This window comes from Bos grunniens, chromosome 5, assembly GCF_055505025.1.
Source record: "Bos grunniens cultivar Pamir isolate PY7600 chromosome 5, Bosgru_T2T1.0, whole genome shotgun sequence".
NCBI classification, from domain to species: Eukaryota; Metazoa; Chordata; class Mammalia; order Artiodactyla; family Bovidae; genus Bos; species Bos grunniens.
This window is the reverse complement of record NC_141169.1, coordinates 36,839,291-36,861,198: the sequence shown is the minus strand read 5'-3', so window position 1 is coordinate 36,861,198 and position 21,908 is coordinate 36,839,291. Positions and strand designations below refer to the sequence as shown.

The following is a 21,908-nucleotide window of genomic DNA, read 5'->3' as shown; positions in this document are numbered from 1 at the left end:
GATGTTCTAAACAGTAGCATAGATAATTTTTAATTTATATACTTTGGAGATAATGAGTCAAGTTCTTTAGAATCTGCAATTTTAATAAATTTTTATTTTCTAAAATTAAAAAAATGTATCTTTTCTATCCATAGGGTAAAAATCTAAAGAAGAGTTCATTATATTCATTTTATCAAAATATAACCTGTTCCAAATAGAAAGTTGTAAAAAGGAAATTCCAAGTTTTAGTTTAGAAATTTGTATTTTGTTCAGTTGTTAAGAGAATTCTAGGATGATTAATATTATTCCATTTTTCTTTTCTCTATTCTATTTATTCCTTTACATTAAAATCATTTTCAGAATATTTTTCTTTTTCATTCTTCTTCTTATAATTCAAAACAATATCTTTGTACAAAGATCACTCTGAAAGCAGAGGCTCTACTACATTATGGACAATTCTCTGGCCGATTGCTTTTTCACTGCCCACATTTCAGATTCACTTTGAATATCAATATTAAAGACCAATTGAAGTATTTTCTTTAAGACTTTATTTGATAATTGTTACAGTTTCAACAAATGTTCTTTGAACTCCTTCTTTATATAATTGTGTAAGATTTTATGGAGGCTACAAAAATATATAAAAGAAAAATCTCAGGCCCATAATATCTTATGGGCTTCCCTAGTAGCTCATATGGTAAAGAACCCACCTGCAATGTGGGAGGCCTGGGTTTGATCCCTGGGTTGGGAAGATCCCCTGGAGAAGGGAATGGCAACCCACTCCAGTATTCTTGCTTGGAGAATTCCATGGACAGAAGAGCCTGGTGGGCTACAGTCCATGCGTTCACAAAGTCGGACATAACTGAGTAACTAACACACACAATATCTTATAACTAGGGATGGGGAAATCAGACATTGTGTGACCTGGATAGGTCACTAGGCCCCAAGTGATCTATGATATGAGTCCCATGAGAAGAGACTATGCATTCGGCATGAAGTGGTTCCTCTACAGAGCTCGTCAGGCTATGGGGACGATGAAGGAGACCCATCTATCTATATTCTCTCTTTTTAGAATGATCATGGAATTCAAGGACTTTCTTACCCATCTGCTTTGTGTATGTCTGCCACCTTCAGTAAAACAATATATATATAATGAGGGTTACAACCAATGCTCTCTTTGGAATATATAGTGCACTAAGTAAGGTTATTTATAATATTTTCTTGTAATTATTTGTTCTATAATCAGTGCCTTATTTTTCTTTAGGAAAATTCTTCAAAGAGATACTATCATACCTTTTTCTAATTACTTTTGAAAGAAAGCTCAAGTTGCTTCTTTTTTCATCTTCCTTTTGGGGACTATGCCTTAGGATAAGTACTTGGCAAAAGGGAAAAGGTTTAATATAGCAGATCATGTGCACTCCCCACTGTTTATATTATTACTCTAGTGTTCTTTACTGTCATGTTCCTTGCAGGACGGTTCTTTTTACTCTGACGTCTGTGGTTGTACTTGTCATTACAACTGACTGGATCAGCTGGGACAAGCTGAATCGAGGATTTTTGCCCAGTGATGAAGTTTCCAGAGCCTTTCTGGCTTCTTTCATCTTGGTCTTTGACCTCCTTATTGTAATGCAGGTAAGTGTGTTTGTATTTTCTTCCTCTCCTGAAGCCACCCCAAGCTTTGTTCTCTGTATTGTAAACATTATTCAGTGAAAGGCTCCATAAAGCTAAAGAAATGCATAGTTTGCAGTTGCTATTAATGGAGCCTTCTCTAATCATATTTTCAGCACTTTTACTAGGCGTATAAGCCAAATGGGCTTTTATGAGAGGGGCACCAAAAAGTCATTGTATGACCGTTGCAAGGAGGCCCTGGAAACCATACAGAACAGTTTTGTTTTTTGCTAAAGCTTCAGGGGAAAAAAAAAAAATCACTGTCATTTAGTAAATAGAAAGCTGCAGAGATGAGGATGATATAAAACCAACGAAGCCAGGATAAGCAATTGCCAAAGCAACTCAGGGTTTTAGAGCAGTTTAAATAGAATAATATAAAAATGCTTTTTCTGGTTATGGAAATTATCACTTTCTTTCAGTATCCACAAGAGATCATTCCATTTTTATGTAAACAGTATTTCTGCCCTGCTTAGCAACAGATTGTTTGTACAGTGGCTTTGTGCTAACCGGTGCTACTCATGTAATCTTCTGGTGTGAATGCTTTGGGGTCTTAGGGATGTTCCTTTGAGTCAAGCAGAAAGAGACATTAACTATTACTTGGCACTTTGTCTTGTTCATTAAATGTCCGTCCATTTGCTAGACATTTTCTTATTGCTTTCATAAGGCAGTTTTGTGTTTTCCTCTCCAGAGGCATTGTAAGTCACCAGAACAAAGGCTCCATTGCTGAAGGGAAAATAAACTTCATTATGTTCAGAATTTATGTGAGATTTCACAGGATACTAGACTGGTTTTCTCATTTCTAGAGGCAAAGAGATGCCTTTATAAAAGATATTCTTTAGTGTTTTGAAAGAGAATAACAATCTGTTTTGCTTTGTGGTTATTGGTGTTGTTTTTGAGGGGGGTTATGTTTTTGTTTCTTTGTTTTGGTATATAACATAGCCCAGGCATGAGACTCAAGATGGTTCTTAGGATATATTATTATTTTGTGCTGTGCTGAGTCACTCAATTGTGTCCAACTCTTTGCAACCCCATGGTCTGTACCCCACCAGCCTCCTACGTCCGTGGTGGCACTCCGGGCAAGAATACTGGAGTGGGTTGCCATGCCCTCCTCCAGGGATCGTCCCAATCCAAGGATCGAACCTAGGTCTCCTTCATTGCAGGAGGATTATTTATTGTCTGGGCCACCAGCAAATAGTATTATTTTAATGGGTGACAATTTAAAATACATAATAGTTTTTAAGAATTAAATAAAATTGAATTATTGTCTCATCTAAAAATTGACATACATTTTTTTATTTCCTGTGTGATAGTTTAGCATAGTGAAGAAAGCCCTAGGGAAGCCCTTGCAAGGTTCCCTGTCTCTCACTTGCTGTAGGACCTCCTCTGGATATTTGTAAAATTGAGTTTATAGCACTTACACAATAATGTGTCATGCATTAGTTGTTTAAAGACGATTTTTATTTTCTTTCATCTAACACTCCTCTTAATGAATATACTATCATTTGTAAAATATCTACTTTGCCCAAGTGGCCTACTGGAGCTCTTGAACCCATCTTAGTGTCAGAAGTATCCATAGCCAAGTAGACCATTATCTTTTCATTTGTATATGTCAGAGCATAAATGTCTTGATTTTCTACTACCATCTACCACCTTTTACCCTCTTTATATAGTTTTAATTATTCTTCCAATAGTTTCGCTAAAATCAGGGATTGAAGTGGGAAAATGTAATACTACAATTTGCAGATGTTATGGGTCATTCAAAGAGTATTTAAAAAGAGAGAGATGAAAGGAAGGATAATCAGGATTTATGCATGCAGAGTCAGCAGGATTTGGAAGGGAAAGGCATTCTAGAAGCAGGAAATGGCATGAAAGTGTGGAGTCAGTAAATACTGAAGTGTTCAGAGAGTGCCCAGAACACCTTGACTGAAGATAGAGGGTTTCTGCTGAGGAATATATCAGTTTGGACTGTTTTGGCTATAAGTAACAATAACCCTGCCAGGCCAACGCAGTCAAAGGGGAAAGGGGGAAATGTATGGCTGCATGAGTAGGCTGTCCTGCAGAATTAAAGAGGAAGTATGCAGTAGCATTTCAGTGGCATATGAAAGCAGAGACTAAAGTGTAACAGGAAGCCCAGACCAAGCTCTTATTCTCCAGCTCTCTTTTTTTTTTCTTCACTTCTACTTTCTTATTCTCTTTTGCTGTAAAGCAGCTTTTTCAGCTTTCTAGTTCACATGGAAGAAGATGGCCACAGTCAGCATCTGAGAGAGAGACTGCTCTCTGGCTGTTGGGTCTACCTCTGGATTCCAGGGAAGGAGTGGCAGGGACTAGATTGTCCTGCATCTGTCTGTGTCCTGTTGGGAGTGAAGCAGTCCTAAAGATAAATGGGGGATAAGTTGGGCCTCAAAAACCAGATTAATAGGTGTCTAATACAAGGAGGAGTCGAAGATGAGGCCCCCCCAGAGGAGGTCTGATTAACTTCTTTGCTGTCTCCCTCAACCCTTAGTAAGCCAGCCAGGCATACTGATTCATCATTTGCTATGTCTCTTGTGGGGCTTCCCAGGTGGCTTAGTGGGTAAAGAATCTGCCTGCAGTGCAAGAGACACAGGAGCTGAGGGTTCAATCCCTGGAGTCAGTAAGATTCCCTGGAGAAGGGCATGGCAACCCACTTCAGTATCCTTGCCTGGAGAGTCCCATGGACAGAGGAGCCTGGCAGGCTGCGGTCCTTGGGGTCGCAAAGAGCTGAACATGACTGAAGTGGCTGAGCACGCATGCCTCTAGCAACCTTATCTTTTCTTCTCATTCCTCTGCCACCATTCCAGTCCTGACTCTCCTCTGTACTATTGTAAACTAATCTTCAGTTGAACCTTCTGCCTCCAGATGTCCCTTTGGCCCATATGCCCTATACAACTCACCCTCCTAAGCTTCCAGTCTGAAAGCTGTATACATATGTATGTATACATATCATGCTGTATATGTCACTTTTCAACCAAAAATATTGTCAGTGACTCCTGTTGTCAAAGAATGAAGTCCAGACTCCAGGAGCTCTCTGTTAGTGCCCTATGTGGTCTGACCTTATCTGTGTATTCTCTCACATCTTCTATGATCTGGCTCTGCCCCAGCCCTGAGGACTGTTACTTGACCCCAGCAGCTTTATTCCAGGATGTCTGTGATCCTCTGTTTCTTTCCCAGATCACGTCTCTCTGTCCTGTTCTGCTTGTTTTGACTTGACCATTGAATACCATTCCAATGCCCCCTCACTAAAGCCACGGGATGACTTCCTCCTTGCAACTCCTGAAGCACATTTTACCCAACCTGCAAATCAGCATTACACCTTTTCCTGCTCCATAGAGCATAAGCCATTGCTTGTAACTATCTATCCCTGGAGCCTTTCTAGCACAGAGCCTTACATGCAGCAAAAGACTCAGAGTAATAACTGCTTGATGAGGATAAAGTAGTGGCATTTTGGCACCGAGTTTCATGCAAACTTGGTCCCCCTCTGGGAGCATCATGTTGAAGTTCAAGGAACTACTACATGTGGTGAGAGAGTGGATTTAAGGAATCAGAGCCTCAGAAGGCATGTATATTCAAGCTTTTAAAAATATCTAACACAAACGTCCTAACAAGTCCATAACCAACTAAGCTCTGATCGAATCCACTTCATATCCACATATTTCTAACAAAAGAGAAATAGAAAAGTAGAGAAATTGGTGGAAATGAAGAAGTAGTTTTACTAAAATGTTTTGCCTCATTAGAATTGTTTAAGTGATTTAAAAGTAATCGATTCTAGGCTTTTTTAATGGTAGGAAAATTCAACTTATATGATTGAAAGATATTTTAATGCTTGGTTAAAAAAAAAACACATTAGAATCTTATAGTATGGCTATAAAGATTTTATATTAACAGGACTAGTAGGCCCATTCTGAATATTTTCAGAGAAAGTACAATTATTTATTTTTATGACTTTTAAATAGAATTTTTCTACATTTTTGTGAATACTATTTGTTGTATCACATTTTTCTGAGTTTTGGTAAATTCACTAGAACTAAGACATAAACAGATGCCAGTAAACTATAACATGACTCATGAATCACACATTACTGTAGAACACAAGAAGTAAATTGTAAAGAACCCTCCCTCTGAGGAAATCTTGTCTCAAATTTGTTTATGTCATTTAACTTTTATATACGCCTTGAATTCCTTCATTAAGTATTTAATCTGCAGTTATATTCCACCTGGGATTCCCTGACAGCTCAGGTGGTAAAAAAATCCACCTGCAGTGCAGGAGACCTGGGTTCAATCCCTGGGTTGGGAAGATCCCTTGGAGGAGGGCATGGCAACCCACTCCAGTTTTCTTGCCTGGAAAATCCCCATGGACAGAGGAGCCTGACAGGCTACAGTCCATGGGGTCACAAGGAATCGGTCAGAACTGAGTGACTAAGCACAAAATCCCAGCTACTCATCTTTCCTGCTATATTGAAGAAAAGATATACCTAAGACATATAAGAATTAAAAATATATGTTGTCTGGTAAGCAAGGGCTTCCCAGGTGGTACTAGTGGTAACAAACCCATTTGCCAATGCAAGAAGCATAAGAGATGTTGGTTTGATCCCTGTGTGGAGAAGATCCCCTGGAGGACGACATGGCAACCCACTCCAGTGTTCTTGCCTGGAGATCCCATGGACAGAGGAGCATGCTGGGCTATGGTCCATAGAGTTTCAAAGAGTCAGACACAACTGAAATAACTTAGCACACACACACAGTAAGCAAAGAACAAAATGTGTCTTAGGGGTTCACCAAAAAAGAAAAATAAGCAAAAAAGAGAGAGCAGTGTAGACAGAACAGTACAGAGGAGCTTCAGAGAAGAGATTAAATTAAAACAGGCATCTTGAATTTTAGAAGGCAGAACAGGAAACAAGAAAAATTTTCCAACTAGGAGTAGTATCATAGTCATCAATGTGAGAACTCAGTTTTGTTCCATTAAGATAAGAAAACATTCAAAAATTCATTTCTAGTGTTCATCTTACCAGGTGCTGGAGACAGAGGATAGGGGAAAGGAGATCAAAGATCAGTAACACAGTGCAGAGGAGTCTGTAGCTGCAGAGAGGAATTCACAATTTAATGGAATAGATATGAGTAGAAAAATAGAGATATTTGAAAAAGACTGTATTTAGATGAATTATTCAGATTGAAAGTAAAAATTCCTGCCTTGACACTTTTAAATTCAACTAACCTACCCTCCCAAGATCTAGTTGCTGATATGAAGGCTTTAGGAGAAGGAAATTCCTCTTGATAAGCTAGAGAACATTCTGGCATTCTTGTCTGTTTTTACTAGACAAGAAGAGAGACAGAGTGAAAGAAGGAAGAGAAGGCAGAGGAGAGGTGAAAGGCTAGAAAGATAGATATAGGCAGGAGTGAGTGGAGGAGCCAATAAAAATTTCCAGTGTGTGTGAGTGGGTGGAGGTGGGCAGGATTAGGCAGTGGTGATGACCACAGAGGCCAATGATGCTGTCAGTTCAGTTCAGTTGCTCAGTTCTGTCCAACTCTTGGCAACCCTATGGACTGCAGCACGCCAGGCTTCCCTGTCCATCACCAACTCCCAGAGCTTGCTCAAACTCATGTGCATCAAGTCAGTGATGCCATCCAACCATTTCATCCTCTGTTGACCCCTTCTCATCCTGCCTTCAATCTTTCCCAGCATCAGGGTCTTTTGAAATGAATCAGTTATTTGCATCAGGTGGCCAAAGTATTGGAGTTTCAGCTGCAGCATCAGTCCTTCCAATGAATATTCAGGACTGATTTCCTTTAGGATTGACTGAGTGGATCTCCTTGCAGTCCAAAGGCCTCTCAAGAGTCTTCTCCAACACCACAGTTCAAAAGTGTCAATTCTTCAGCATTCAGCCTATTTTATAGTCCACCTCTCACATCCATACATGACTACTGGAATAAACCATAGCTTTGACTAGATGGACCTTTGATGGCAGAGTAATGTCTCTGCTTTTTAATATGCTGTCCTGGTGGGTCGTAGCTTTTCTTCCAAAGACCAACTGTCTTTTAATTTCATGGCTGAAATCACCATCTACAGTGATTCTGGAGCCCAAAAATATAAAGTTTGCCACTGTTTCCACTGTTTCCCCATCTATTTCCTATGAAGTGATGGGACTGGATGCCATGATCTTCGTTTTCTGAATGTTGAGCTTTAAGCCAACTTTTTCACTCTCCTCTTTCACTTTCATCAAGAGGCTCTTTAGTTCTTCTTCACTTCCTGCCATAAGGGTGGTGTCATCTGCATATCTGAGGTTATTGATATTTCTCCCAGCAATCTTGATTCCAGCTTGTGTTTCTTCCAGTCCAGCGTTTCTCATGATGTACTCTGCATAGAAGTTAAATAAACAGGGTGACAATATACAGCCTTGATGTACTCCTTTTCCTATTTGGAACCAGTCTGTTGTTCCATGTCCAGTTCTAACTGTTGCTTCCTGACCTGCATATAGGTTTCTCAAGAGGCAGATCAGGTGGTCTGGTATTCCCATCTCTTTCAGAATTTTCCACAGTTTGTGGTGATCTACACAGTCAAAATCTTAGGCATAGTCGATAAAGCAGAAATAGATGTTTTTCTGGAACTCTCTTGCTTTTTCGATGATCCAACAGATGTTGGCAATTTGATCTCTGGTTCCTCTGCCTTTTCTAAAACCAGCTTGAACATCTGGAAATTCACAGTTCATGAATTGTTGAAGCCTGACTTGGAGAATTTTGAGTCATTACTTTGCTAGTGTGTGAGGTGATATATCTATTGTTAAATTTTCATTTATTCTTCATTTATCATAAATGCTTCGCATAACTGAACTCGGATGGATTGGTGTGGGAAGATTAAAAAACTGTTGAGCTTCCCACCTGGATTGGTATAGCCTAGCATCAAGATAACATCTGTTGAACAAAGTGCCCAGGAGGTGGATAAAGTCATGAGTTAAATTGCTAGAATTTACAGGTAAATACAGGGAGGTTTTGAACACATATTTGTTTCCTTGAACTTTTCTTCTCTTTAACAGCTTGTCCTCTAGAAATCTTCTTTCAATACCTTGTGTGATTCTTAGATTTATATGTATATTATATATAATATACATATAGATAGATAATATGGATGAAATATTCATTGTATATGTAATAGCTTTATGTATTTCAGGGTGATGAGAGAAATCTTTTAAAAGAGAGACTTTTAAAGGGAAAAAGAGAGATTTAAGGATTATATTTTGGTGAATATGTGTGAAAACACTGTTGATGCATCTCATCAGTGCTTCTCTTTTTTGTAATTTATCTATGCACCTGCCTATTACTTTCATACCTACATACCTACTTTCCTCCTGTAACATGTGAGCTCAAGGAGAGGAAATGTATTTTTTCATTTTCACAGCTAATTTATGTTCAGTATATTGCAGCTTTACCATAAATATTTTGCTGAATGAAAGAATAAATAAAGGGATAAACATAATCCCTTTATTATGTTTAATAAAACATAACATTATTTCAGGAAAGCCAAAGAATATGAAATTTTTCAAGAAGTAAAATGTTTACGAACAGCAGAATGAACCATCAATACTATCAGATTAGGTCGTTTCCACTGAAGTATGATCCTACAGTAATTAAATATCCAAATAAAAATCTGAATAAAATGCTCAGTTAAATATTAAAAAGGACTCTTTGGTCTAGTTGGAAAGCACTTAGAGAGAAGTAATATGTCCTGAAAAGTAATTATTAATGCACTGAAAAAGTAATTATGAAGATTACATTCAACAATCATTTCACTGAATTACATTTACAAATCTAAATTGTATTTTTTTTTCTGTTCCATGCATCATTGACTATTAAAAAAAATAGACATTGTATCTCTTGATAGACTTTATTTAAAAACTCCATTCACCTGACTTTAGTAGGGCACTTGTTTTGAGAGTGGAATCAGTTCCTTTAGAACATGGGGCAGAACAACAAGCATTAAGCTATTTTAATTAAATAGCCATAGTGTTTTGATAAGTTGGCATATATTTTTAGGATGAGTTATTTCAACTGTTTTGTTTACCGCTTACTTAGAAAGGGTTGTTTAAATGTCTGTCCTCCAGTTTTAGCATCTTCTTCAGCTTTGGAAATACTTTATATAACTTTCTTCAAAGTATTTAAAACTCCTCTTCGCATTCGTTTTATATCTTTTTATTTACCTTATGCAATTTCTACACTCCTGTTTGAAAACACAGTAAAGGTAATTTCTGTCATAGGTCGACATGATGATATGAAATAAGGATTTATCCTTTAAATAATACCTAGATTAGCCATAAATGCTGGTTCTCTTCATGATATGTATCTAGGAGATCGAATCGCAGCTTTATTGTCACCATTTTGTGCTTCTGACATCATTGGTGGTCCAAGTGGATAATAGAGACATTCAAGTTGTAGCCCCATTTAAATGCTTCAGACCCCGAGGTATTTTGTTTAAAAAGAAAAGTTAGAGGATAATCACAGAGGGGAACCTCAATATATTAATTAGTAGTCCCAGAAACTGGTCTCCAAATAGCAGACAGACTTACCATAAGTCATGTCCATGCAGCATGACAGAGGCCAACCAAGCAGGCAGGAGGTGCCAGAGAACAGATTTTGGCAGAAGGTGATAGGTAAACTGGAAGCATTGGGGTTATCAGGCAAAATAAAATTTAGAATTCAATTGCAAGTGTATGACAAACACACTCACTTGAAAACAAAACTAACACTCTGGCTAGCGTATGAAATAGATCACAGTTTTAAAACAAGTGGGTTAGAATTACTTACATTTTGAACCTTGGAAAGAAGCCAGGAGCATTTTTTCTTAGTAATGTGCATGTTGCCTATATCCTTAGGCTTTAAAGACCAAACTAAGAATAACCAGAAACTGCAAAAATATTGACTTCTGTGAAACCATTTTGAACATTTCACCCCCCCCCCAAAAAAAAATAACTCATCCTCAAACCTAGTAATATAGTTTACACAAGTGAAAATAATGATAGCTGTATTTACATTAAAAATTCTGGGAGTATCATTATAAGACTAATGATAACGAGCAACCATTTCAATAAAGCACATACCACCCAATCTGCATGAGTTGAAATTGTGAAAGTCACCAGCAAGATTGGGGCCATTATTTGGCTTAAAATTTTTCTGGTGAGAGTCAAACGTGATGAAAAGCAATGGGCACATATGACTTATATTCCAAGAGAGTTTTTTTTTTACATATATGTGTATTAAAATATTTGTTAATCTCATTTATGTCCAGCTTTTGAGTGAGTTTGGCAATATATCTATGTATCTGTAGTCATTTGATTCATTATCTCTATATGCATTTATTATTAAATAAACCTCACAGGAGATAGCAAGATTGTTTACTTAAGCAGTATAATACTGGAGATGGTAGATAGCTCTAGAACACAAGATTACATTGCCAGGATGGCACTATTTATTAAGCTATGATAACGCTAATGTTCCTCTTTGATGTATAGCATGTGCGTGCTTTTTAACACTAACAAATTTGCTGAAGCCACACTAAATTCTTTGGTTCTATTGCTAATTATATGCTTTTGATTAAGAGTTTCAAAAAAAAATGATTAAGAGGTCTGAAAGCTACATCTAAAATGTGAGGTCAAACATATTAATGAGAATTTTGAATCAGGATGCCAACAAGTAAATTTTCAAAAAGAAAACAGTGTCAAATATAAGATGAAAATCATCTTAGACCAGAAAATGAATAGAAATATAAAACAGCAAGAAAAATTAAGGCCCTAGTAAAGGGTACTGAAAATGAGATGAAGATCTGGATCCAGCTTTCTCCTGAAAGTCTAGGCCTTAGGTTGGGCTATCCTGCCAGGAAAAAGTGGCCAAAACCATTGCCAACCTGCTGACCAGAAGTATGCCATTTTAAAATGTGGACCTAGAGGGGATAGTTGGGCATAGATACAGCCTCTTCACATTGATCAGACCAAGATGCCAACCACTTCAGACATTAGATCACTGGGCAAGAAGTCCCCAAACACCTTACTAAGATGTTAAGAAGGAAAATATTTTGTTTTATCCTCTTAGATTCAGCATCTGGATCTTATGAATTCAGTCAATAAAAGATTAACAGAGAAAAAAAAATAAAACAAGTGGGAAGGTCTATGAGGGGTTACTGTGAGCAGGAAAGATCACGCAAGTCTTTATGGATAATGTGGGGGAGAAGGTAGCTTGAAGGAATTATAAGATTTGTTTAAGCAAGTGGAAAATAGAGACATTCAAGTGGTAGCCCCCTTAAATGCTTCAGACCCCGAGGTATTTTGTTTTTTTAAAAAAGAGCCAGAATATGATTTTTAAAAACTAGGAAGATATAACTTCTACACTATTGCACATTACAAGTAATTTTTTCAAAGCCACACTGAGGCAGCAAAACAGAACTCCCTTAAATTAGTATTTTTCCAATGGATTCATTGTTTCCAGGTGCTGTGGAACGATCAGTGCTTGATCATCGCCCCTAAAGAGTGTTCCAGCCCTGGCCCCTACCCTATCTTTGTGCGTATGTGTCATGGTTCTCCCTGGGCCTCAAGTATTGTGTTGCCATTTGTCATTGCATCAATTATACATGATAAAACAAAGTATAATGTTGAAGACTAACACAGTCATTTCATCAGGCCCTCAGCTTCACGGGGGCAAGTTTCAAACTGGAAGTATTATACTACTGGTCAGAGTTTTATAGGTTAGTTGTAGAACAACAAACTGATAAGACGTCCTCATGAAGAGGACTTGACTCCACCAGTTGACCCACAAGTGGGATCTAGCAATTGAAAGGCTCCTCTCTGCTCCTCTGTGTTTGTATATCTCCATTCCCATACTGCAAGCCATTTTCAAAGGGGCAGTCTTGAGAGAGCAAAGAGTAGTTGAGACCATGTGATAGGTAGTTTCTGAGTCAAAGGTCCATTAACTCTGGAGTTGGACATGCAAGATGAATCTTGAGGAATACTGGGTAGAAACTAATGTAAAAGGCTAGCATTCACTGAGCACTTACTATATTCTGGGCAAAGACCTGGATGCTTAGGCACACAGTATCTTATTTAATCTTCTCAACCCCTCCTACAGGATTGATAGTGTTATTGTCTATAATTTAACAAATGAGCAAAGTGGGAACTGCCCAAGGTACACAGAGTCTGACTTCAGCAGAATTGGGATTAAAAAAAAAAAACACAGCTATCATAATTCCAAAGCCCATAGGTTTTTCAGATCTTATAGTATTGTGCCTATCAAATGAATTAATATACACAAATATACTCCAGTAATGTCCAAAGCAAAGCACTTGACATAGAGCAGAAAGCTTCCTGAATGAAGGGAACACTCCTGCAACAGACTAGAGGCAGGACTCTAAAGTGTGATCTTGGTTAAGTCACTTCATTTTTTCTCATCTACAGCATGAGAATGTTTTCCTGACCCATGTTATTTTTATGATGGTCTTAAAAAGGCACTTGAAGTGTGATATTTTTAAATATTGAAATTATATAATCTGGTTAGAAGAAAATAATTTGGTTAAGAAGTATTTCAGACTTATGCTGTGAATTACAATTAGTCATTTCGGCTTCTTTTGATCTTAGCTACTTGGCTCAAGGGAAAGAATGCGCCTGCAACGCAGGAGAGTCAGGAGACGTAGGTTTGATCTCTGGGTCAGGAAGATCCCCTGGACGAGAAAATGACAACCCACTCTAGTATTCTTTAAAAAAAAAAAAAATTTGTTGATTGATTGATTTTTTAATTGCTTTACACATTGTGTTGGTTTCTGCCAAATAGTAACATGAATCGGCGATAGGTATACATATGTTCTCTCCCTCTTGAACCTCCCTCCCGTCTCCCTCCTTATCCCACCCTTCTCAGTTGTTAGCAAATTCCCATTGGTTATCTATTTTACTCTTAGCATGAGGTGGCCAAAGTTCTGGAGTTTCAGCTTTAGCATCATTCCTTCCAAAGAAATCCCAGGGCTGATCTCCTTCAGAATGGACTGGTTGGATCTCCTTGCAGTCCAAGGGACTCTCAAGAGTCTTCTCCAACACCACAGTTCAAAAGCATCAATTCTTTGGCTCTCAGCCTTCTTCACAGTCCAACTCTCACATCCATACATGACCACAGGAAAAACCATAGCCTTGACTAGACGAACTTTTGTTGGCAAAGTAATGTCTCTACTTTTGAAAATGCTATCTAGGTTGGTCATAACTTTCCTTCCAATGAGTAAGCGTCTTTTAATTTCATGGCTGCAGTCACCATCTGCAGTGATTTTGGAGCCCAGAAAAATAAAGTCTGACACTGTTGCCACTGTTTCCCCATCTATTTCCCATGAAGTGATGGGACCGGATGCCATGATCTTCGTTTTCTGAATGTTGAGCTTTAAGCCAACTTTTTCACTCTCCACTTTCACTTACATCAAGAGGCTTTTTAGTTCCTTTTCACTTTCTGCCATAAGGGTGATGTCATCTGCATATCTGAGGTTATTGATACTTCTCCCGGCAGTCTTGATTCCAGCTTGTGTTTCTTCCAGTCCAGCATTTCTCATGATGTACTCTGCATAGAAGTTAAATAAACAGGGTGACAATACACAGCCTTGATGTACTCCTTTTCCTATTTGGAACCAGTCTGTTGTTCCATGTCCACTTCTAACTGTTGCTTCCTGACCTGCATACAAATTTCTCAAGAGGCAGATCAGGTAGTCTAGTATTCCCATCTCTTGAAGAATTTTCCACAGTTTATTGTGATCCACACAGTCAAAGGCTTTGGCATAGTCAATAAAGCAGAAATAGATGTTTTTCTGGAACTCTCTTGCTTTTTGCATGATCCAGCGGATGTTGGTAATTTGATCTCTGGTTCCTCTGCCTTTTCTAAAACCAGCTTGAACATCAGGAAGTTCACGGTTCATGTATTGCTGAAGCCTGGCTTGGAGAATTTTGAGCATTACTTTACTAGCGTGTGAGATGAGTGCAATTGTGTGGTAGTTTGAGCATTCTTTGGCATCGTCTTTCTTTGGGATTGGAATGAAAACTGACCTTTTCCAGTCCTGTGGCCACTGCTGAGTTTTCCAAATTTGCTGGCATACTGAGTGCAGCACTTTCACAGCATCATCTTTCAGGATTTGAAATAGCTCCACTGGAATTCCATCACCTCCACTAGCTTTGTTCGTAGTGATGCTTCCTAAGGCCCACTTGACTTCACATTCCAGGATGTCTGGCTCTAGGTCAGTGATCACACCATCATGATTATCTGGGTCATGAGGATCTTTTCTGTACAGTTCTTTGTGTATTCTTGCCATCTCTTCTTAATATCTTCTGCTTCTGTTAGGTCCATACCATTTCTGTCCTTTATCAATTCATTGGAAAAGACTCTGATGCTGGGAGGGATTGGGGGCAGGAGGAGAAGGGGATGACAGAGGATGAGATGGCTGGATGGCATCACTGACTCGATGGACGTGAGTCTGGGTGAACTCCGGGAGTTGGTGATGGACAGGGAGGCCTTGCGTGCTGCGATTCATGGGGTTGCAAAGAGTTGGACACGACTGAGTGACTGAAGTGAACATATGTTTCCATGTTACTCTCTACATATATCCCACCCACTCCTTCCTCCCCCTGCAGCTGTAGTTTCTAAGTCAAATGTCCATTCACTTTGGAGTTTAACATGCAAGATGAGCCTTAAGGAATATTGAGTAGATAGTGGCTCAAAGTCCAGTCTAGTCTAGTGATCCTAGAGATTGGGTCCATTACCATAGTAAGAACCTTTCTTGGTGGAAATGACAAACAAGCTATGAAGAAGTTTAGAATTTGAGGTGTAAAGAAAACTGGGCTAAAAAGAAAACAAGGAGGAAGAGAGAAAAGGAAGCAGGGAAGCAGAAAGTGTTAATAAATCTGTTCTCTATGTCTGTGTCTCCATTCAGTTCAACTCAGTTCAGTCGCTCAGTCATGTCCAACTCTTTGCGACCCCATGAACCACAGCACGCCAGGCCCCCCTGTCCATCACCAATTCCCGGAGTCCACCCAAACCCATGTTCATCGAGTCAGTGATGCCACCCAACCATCTCATCCTCTGTCGTCCCCTTATCCTCCTGCCCTCAATCTTTCCCAGCATCAGGATCTTTTCAAGTGAGTCAGCTCTTCGCATCAGGTGGCCAAAGTATTGGAGTTTCAGCTTCAAAATAAGTCCTACCAATGAACACCCAGGACTGATCTTCTTTAGGATGGACTGGTTGAATCTCCTTGCAGTCCAAGGGACTCTCAAGAGTCTTCTCCAACACCACAGTTCAAAACCATCAATTCTTTGGCACTCAGCCTTCTTTATAGTCCAACTCTCACATTCATACATGACCACTGGAAAAACCGTAGCCTTGACTAGACGGATCTTTATTGATAAAGTAATGTCTCTGCTTTTTAATATGCTGTCTGGGTTGGTCATAAATTACCTTCCGAGGAGTAAGTGTTGTTAATTTCATAGCTGCAGTCACCATCTGCAGTGATTTTGGAATCTAAGAAAATAAAGTCCGTCACTGTTTCTGTTGTTTCCCCTTCTCTTTGCCATGAAGTGATGGGACCAGATGCCATGATCTTAGCTTTCCAAATGTTGAGCTTTAAACAAACTTTTTCATTCTCCTTTTTCACTTTCATCAAGAACCTCTTTAGTTCCTCTTCACTTTCTGCCATAAGGGTGGTGTCATCTGCATATCTGAGGTTATTGATATTTCTCCTGGCAATCTTGATTCCAACTTGTGCTTCATCCAGCCCAGTGTTTCTCATGATGTACTCTGCATATAAGTTAAATAAGCAGGGTGACAATATACAGCCTTGACATACTCTTTTTCCTATTTGGAACCAGTCTGTTGTTCCATGTCCAGTTCTAACTGTTGCTTCCTGACCTGCATATAGGTTTCTCAAGAGGCAGGTCAGGTGGTCTGGTATTCCCAACTCTTTCAGAATTTTCCACAGTTTGTTGTGATCCACACAGTCAAAGGCTTTGGCATAGTCAATAAAGCAGAAACAGATGTTTTCTGGGATCCAACAGATTTTGGCCATTTGATCTCTGGTTCCTCTGCCTTTTCTAAAACCAGCTTGAACATCAGGAAGTTCACGGTTCATGTATTGCTGAAGCCTGGCTTGGAGAATTTTGAGCATTACTTTACTAGCGTGTGAGATGAGTGCAATTGTGTGGTAGTTTGAGCATTCTTTGGCTTTGGCTTTCTTTGGGATTGGAATGAAAACGGACCTTTTCCAGTCCTGTGGCCACTGCTGAGTTTTCCAAATTTGCTGGCATACTGAGTGCAGCACTTTCACAGCATCATCTTTCAGGATTTGAAATAGCTCCACTGGAATTCCATTACCTCCACTAGCTTTGTTCATAGTGATGCTTCCTAAGGCCCACTTGACTTCACATTCCAGGATGTCTGGCTCTAGATGAGTGATCACACCATTGTGATTATCTGGGTCATGAAGTTCTTTTTTGTACAGTTCTTCTGTGTATTCTTTTTTTTTTTTTAAACTTTACAATATTGTATTGGTTTTGCCATATATCAAAATGAATCCGCCACAGGTATACATGTGTTCCCCATCCTGAACCCTCCTCCCACCTCCCTCCTGATACCATCCCTCTGGGTCATCCCAGTGCACCAGCCCCAAGCATCCAGTATCATGCATCGAACCTGGACTGGCTACTCGTTTCATATATGATATTTTACATGTTTCAATGCCATTCTCCCAAATCATCCCACCCTCTCCCTCTCCCACAGAGTCCAAAAGACTGTTCTATACATCAGTGTCTCTTTTGCTGTCTTGTATACAGGGTTATTGTTACCATCTTTCTAAATTCCATATATATGCATTAGTATACTGTATTGGTGTTTTTCTTTCTGGCTTACTTCACTCTGTATAATAGGCTCCAGTTTCATCCACCTCATTAGAAGTGACTCAAATGCATTCTTTTTAATGGCTGAATAATACTCCATTGTGTATATGTACCACAGCTTCTTATCCATTCATGTGATGATGGACATCTAGGTTGCTTCCATGTCCTGGCTATTATAAACAGTGCTGTGATGAACATTGGGGTACATGTGTCTCTTTCCCTTCTGGTTTCCTCAGTGTGTATGCCCAGCAGTGGGATTGCTGGATCGTAAGGCAGTTCTATTTCCAGTTTTTTAAGGAATCTCCACACTGTTCTCCATAGTGGCTGTACTAGTTTGCATTCCCACCAACAGTGTAAGAGGGTTCCCTTTTCTCCACACCCTCTCCAGCATTTATTGCTTGTAGACTTTTGGATAGCAGCCATTCTGGCGTGAAATGGTACCTCATAGTGGTTTTGATTTGCATGTGTATTCTTGCCACCTCTTCTTAATATCTTCTCCTCCTGTTAGGTCCATACCATTTCTGTCCTTTATTGAGCCCATGTTTGCATGAAATGTTCCCTTGGTATTTCTAATTATCTTGAAGAGATCTCTAGTCTTTCCCATTCTATTGTTTTCCTCTATTTCTTTGCATTGATCGCTGAGAAAGACTTTCTTATCTCTCCTGGCTGTTCTTTGGAACTCTGCATTCAAATGGGTATATCTTTCCTTTTCTCCTTTGCTTTTCGCTTCTTTTCTTTTCATAGCTGTTTGTAAGGCCTCCTCAGACAGCCATTTTGCTTTTTTGCATTTCTTTTTCTTGGGGGCGGTCTTGATTCCTGTCTCCTGTACAATGTCATTAACCTCCATGCATAGTTCATCAGGCACTCTGTCTTTCAGATCTAGTCCCTTAAAGTCTTCAGCTATGCTTTGTTGGAGCAGCCATGCAGAGATACCCCACGTCCAAGGTAAGAGAAACCAAGTAAGATGGTAGGCACTGAGAGAGGGCTCAGAGGGCAGACAGATGGAAACCCCAATCACAGACAATTAGCCAATCTGATCACATGGACCACAGCCTTGTCTAACTCAATGAAACTAAGTCATGCCGTGTGGGGCCACCCAAGACGGACGGGTCATGGTGGAGAGGTCTGACAGAATGTGGTCCACTGGAGAAGGGAATGGCAAACCACTTCAGTATTCTTGCCTTGAGAACCCCATGAACAGCATGAAAAGGCAAAGATAGGACACTGAAAGATGAACTGCCCAAGTCAGTAGTTGCCCAATATGCTCCTGATGTCTCCATTTCTGCCCTGCAAATAATTTCTTCAGTGCCATCTAGATTCCAAATATATGTGTTAGTATACAATATTTTTCTTTTTATGACTTATTCCACTCTGTATAATGGGCTCTAGGTTTATCCACAGATTAGAACTGACTCAAATATGTTCCTTTTTATACTGAGTAATATTTCATCATATATATGATGAAAGCTTTTTTAAGATTCATCTGTCAATGGACATCTAGGTTGTTTCCATGTTCCAGCTATTGTAAATATTACTGTAATGAACTAGAATGTGTCTTTTTCAATTTTGGTTTCCTCAGGGTATATGCCTAATAGTAGGTTTGCAGGGTCATATGTTGGTTTTATTTCTAGTTTTTTAAGGAATCCCCATACTGTCTTCCATAGTGGCTGTATCAATTTACACTCCCACCAACAGTGCAAGAGCATTCCCTTTTCTCCACACTCTCTCCAGCATTTATTGTTTGTGGACTTTTTGATGAGGGCCATTCTGACCCATGTCAGGTGATATTTCAATGTAGTTTTGATTTGCATTTCTCTAATAATCAGCAATGTTGAGAATCTTTTCATGTGTTTGTTAGTCATCTGTATGTCTTCTTTGGAGAAATGTCTCTTTAGGTCTTTTTCCCACATTTTGATTGGGTTGTTTGTTTTTCTGGTATTGACTTGTATGAGCTGCTTGTATGGTTTGGAAATTAATCCTTTGTCGGTTGTTTCATTTGCTATTATTTTCTCCCATTTTGAGGGTTGTCTTTTCACCTCATTTATAATTTCCTTTGCAGTGCAAAAGCTTTTAAGTTTAATTAGGTCCCACTTGCTTATTTTTGTTTTTATTTCCATTAATCTAGGAGGTGGATCATAGAGGATCTTGCTGGGATTTATATCATAAAAATATTCTGCCTGTGTTCTCCTCTTAAGAGTTTTATAGTTTCTAGTCTTACATTTAGGTCTTTAATACATTCTGAATTTATCTTTGCCATGCTAGTATTCTTTCCAGGAAAATGCCATGGACAGAAGAGCCTGACAAGCTATAGTCCATAGGGTTGCAACGAGTTGGACACGACTGAACTACTGAGTACACATACACAGAAAACTATAGTAATATGATGATACATAAAGAGGCTAAAGTCTCAGTGCATTGCATCCATAATCTGCTTATAGAGATGTACACTAAGGGGATGACTTAAACCCTTACCTGTTTGGAAGAATCACCAAAACTTACAAAAGTGTGAATTCTCTGACTGTAGGGAGATTGACAGAAGTTTCTCATTTAGAAATATACAATGGAACCGAGGGATTACTAGGCATTACAGATGATTCTTGTGACTCCAGTCACCTGGGAGCCACTTAAAAATGCAGATTTTCTGGTTTTCTTATAGCTAGAGGATTTGGCCTATGAATATGAGTTTTTATTTGTTCAAATGGGTTTCTCTGAAACTGATTGCTCTAAGGTAATGTCCTAGTTATAAGTGAATGTCTGTAGTTACTACAATTCAGATGGCTATACATAAAATTACATAAAAGAACCCTAAGAAAATTCACATTGCCAGATGGTACTCAGAATTTATCACATTTGATGAAGTTTGGGGAATTATTCTGAATTTTGCATTTCCCCTATGAAAATAAATCATTCTTGTGGTGTATATTGTGAAAAGTTGAACAGTTAACATCAAATATGTATGAATTGCATTTTTACCTAATTTTTGATGAAAATATATTTTTTAAACATCCCTTTGCTGAAAAATGTATTTCTGAGATGCTTACCATTTATTTGTTTAATATTTGTTTGATAGCTGAGTACATTTAATTGGCAAGTTGAGAAGAATAGAATAGCATGAAACCAAAGAAGTATAAATTTCTCAATTTTATAACAAATTTCTACACAAAAGTATGCCTGGGGAAAGTAATGAAAATTGGTTGTTCATAATTATTTTCATTCCTTCTAAAGGGACTAGATGCCAAGATATCTTTTGTTTTAATGAATAGGATGATAGTATGGATGCAAAATTAGGAAACTCGGGGACATAGAGGAACTTCCTGCATGTGCAGTAGGATGGTAGGAGCCAGAGGGTTAGAAGGAGTTGTTGTGGGAAAAGAAAGAGAGAAGACGTAGAGATGGCAGCTGCTACAGCTAACAGAACTTAGGAGAGAGAGAGGATTTTCTGGAAAGTTTGGTTCTGTCATATTCAGTGTTATATCCAGCTTCTCAATGAAATTTCAAAATATATATAATATTCTCTAATCATTTTGGCACTGTTTTCCCCCAGTCCCATCCTCCTATTTTCAGTTCAAGATGGTCTTCTGCACAAGATTCAGGGGAAAGACAAGGTCATGGAGGCCAAGGTATATTCTGATTATACATATATGAAAATTAGTGGGTCCTTACATGTAATGAGTAAGTGCAGAAATAAGATCTGATGGGGACATTCACTTTATCTTATGACTGCTTCTTAATTATTGAATGTTGAAATTCTTTCCTGTTTGATTTCCATGGGACTACCTATTAGCGCACAGACAAATTATGTTTGTTTCCTTTCACGGCCTTGATATATCAGTATACCCTGAGGTTCTTCCTTAGCCTCTTTATCTTTTTTTCCCAGCTATTTTTCCAAGACAGTTTCCTCCCCATCATGGCATCAAGTCCTCCATCTAAGCTGGTCTTTCTCTAATCTTTCTCAAATCCAGATGCCTCTGCTGAATGTCAGACTTGGATATCTAACTGCCCACTACCTATATACTCCTACATGTTCCAAGAACTTCTCTGGGTTATCATATTTAAAACGAACCAATCATGATTCCCTCAGACTACTATCAACTTAGTCACTCAAGTGAAAAAAAAAAACAAAACTGGGAAATATAAAAGATGTTTCTCTCTCACCTACCTTCCAGCCAACAGTCAAGCTTAGGCCTTCTTTTTGCTAAACATCTCTCTAATTTGTTTCTCCTGTACACCCTTATATAAACCTCTGCTTCAGTGTATGTGCTCAGTCACTTTAGTCGTGTCCAACGCTGTGACCCTATGGACTGTACCCTGCCAGGCTCCTCAGTCCACGGAGATTCTCCAGGCAAAAATACTAGAGTGGGTTG

General features: G+C 38.8%; 1 protein-coding gene across 17 annotated transcripts in view; it reads left to right on the top strand.

Moving 5' to 3' along the window:
- The window catches only part of TMEM117 (transmembrane protein 117), a 675,006-nt gene that overhangs the window by 486,063 nt on the left and 167,035 nt on the right, over positions 1–21,908 (top strand). For all 17 annotated transcript variants that reach the window (XM_086399828.1, XM_086399818.1, XM_086399822.1 and 14 more), the window contains one exon: positions 1,449–1,608. In XM_086399828.1, the coding sequence (XP_086255954.1) occupies positions 1,449–1,608 (160 nt within the window). The remainder of the gene's footprint in view (positions 1–1,448; positions 1,609–21,908) is intronic.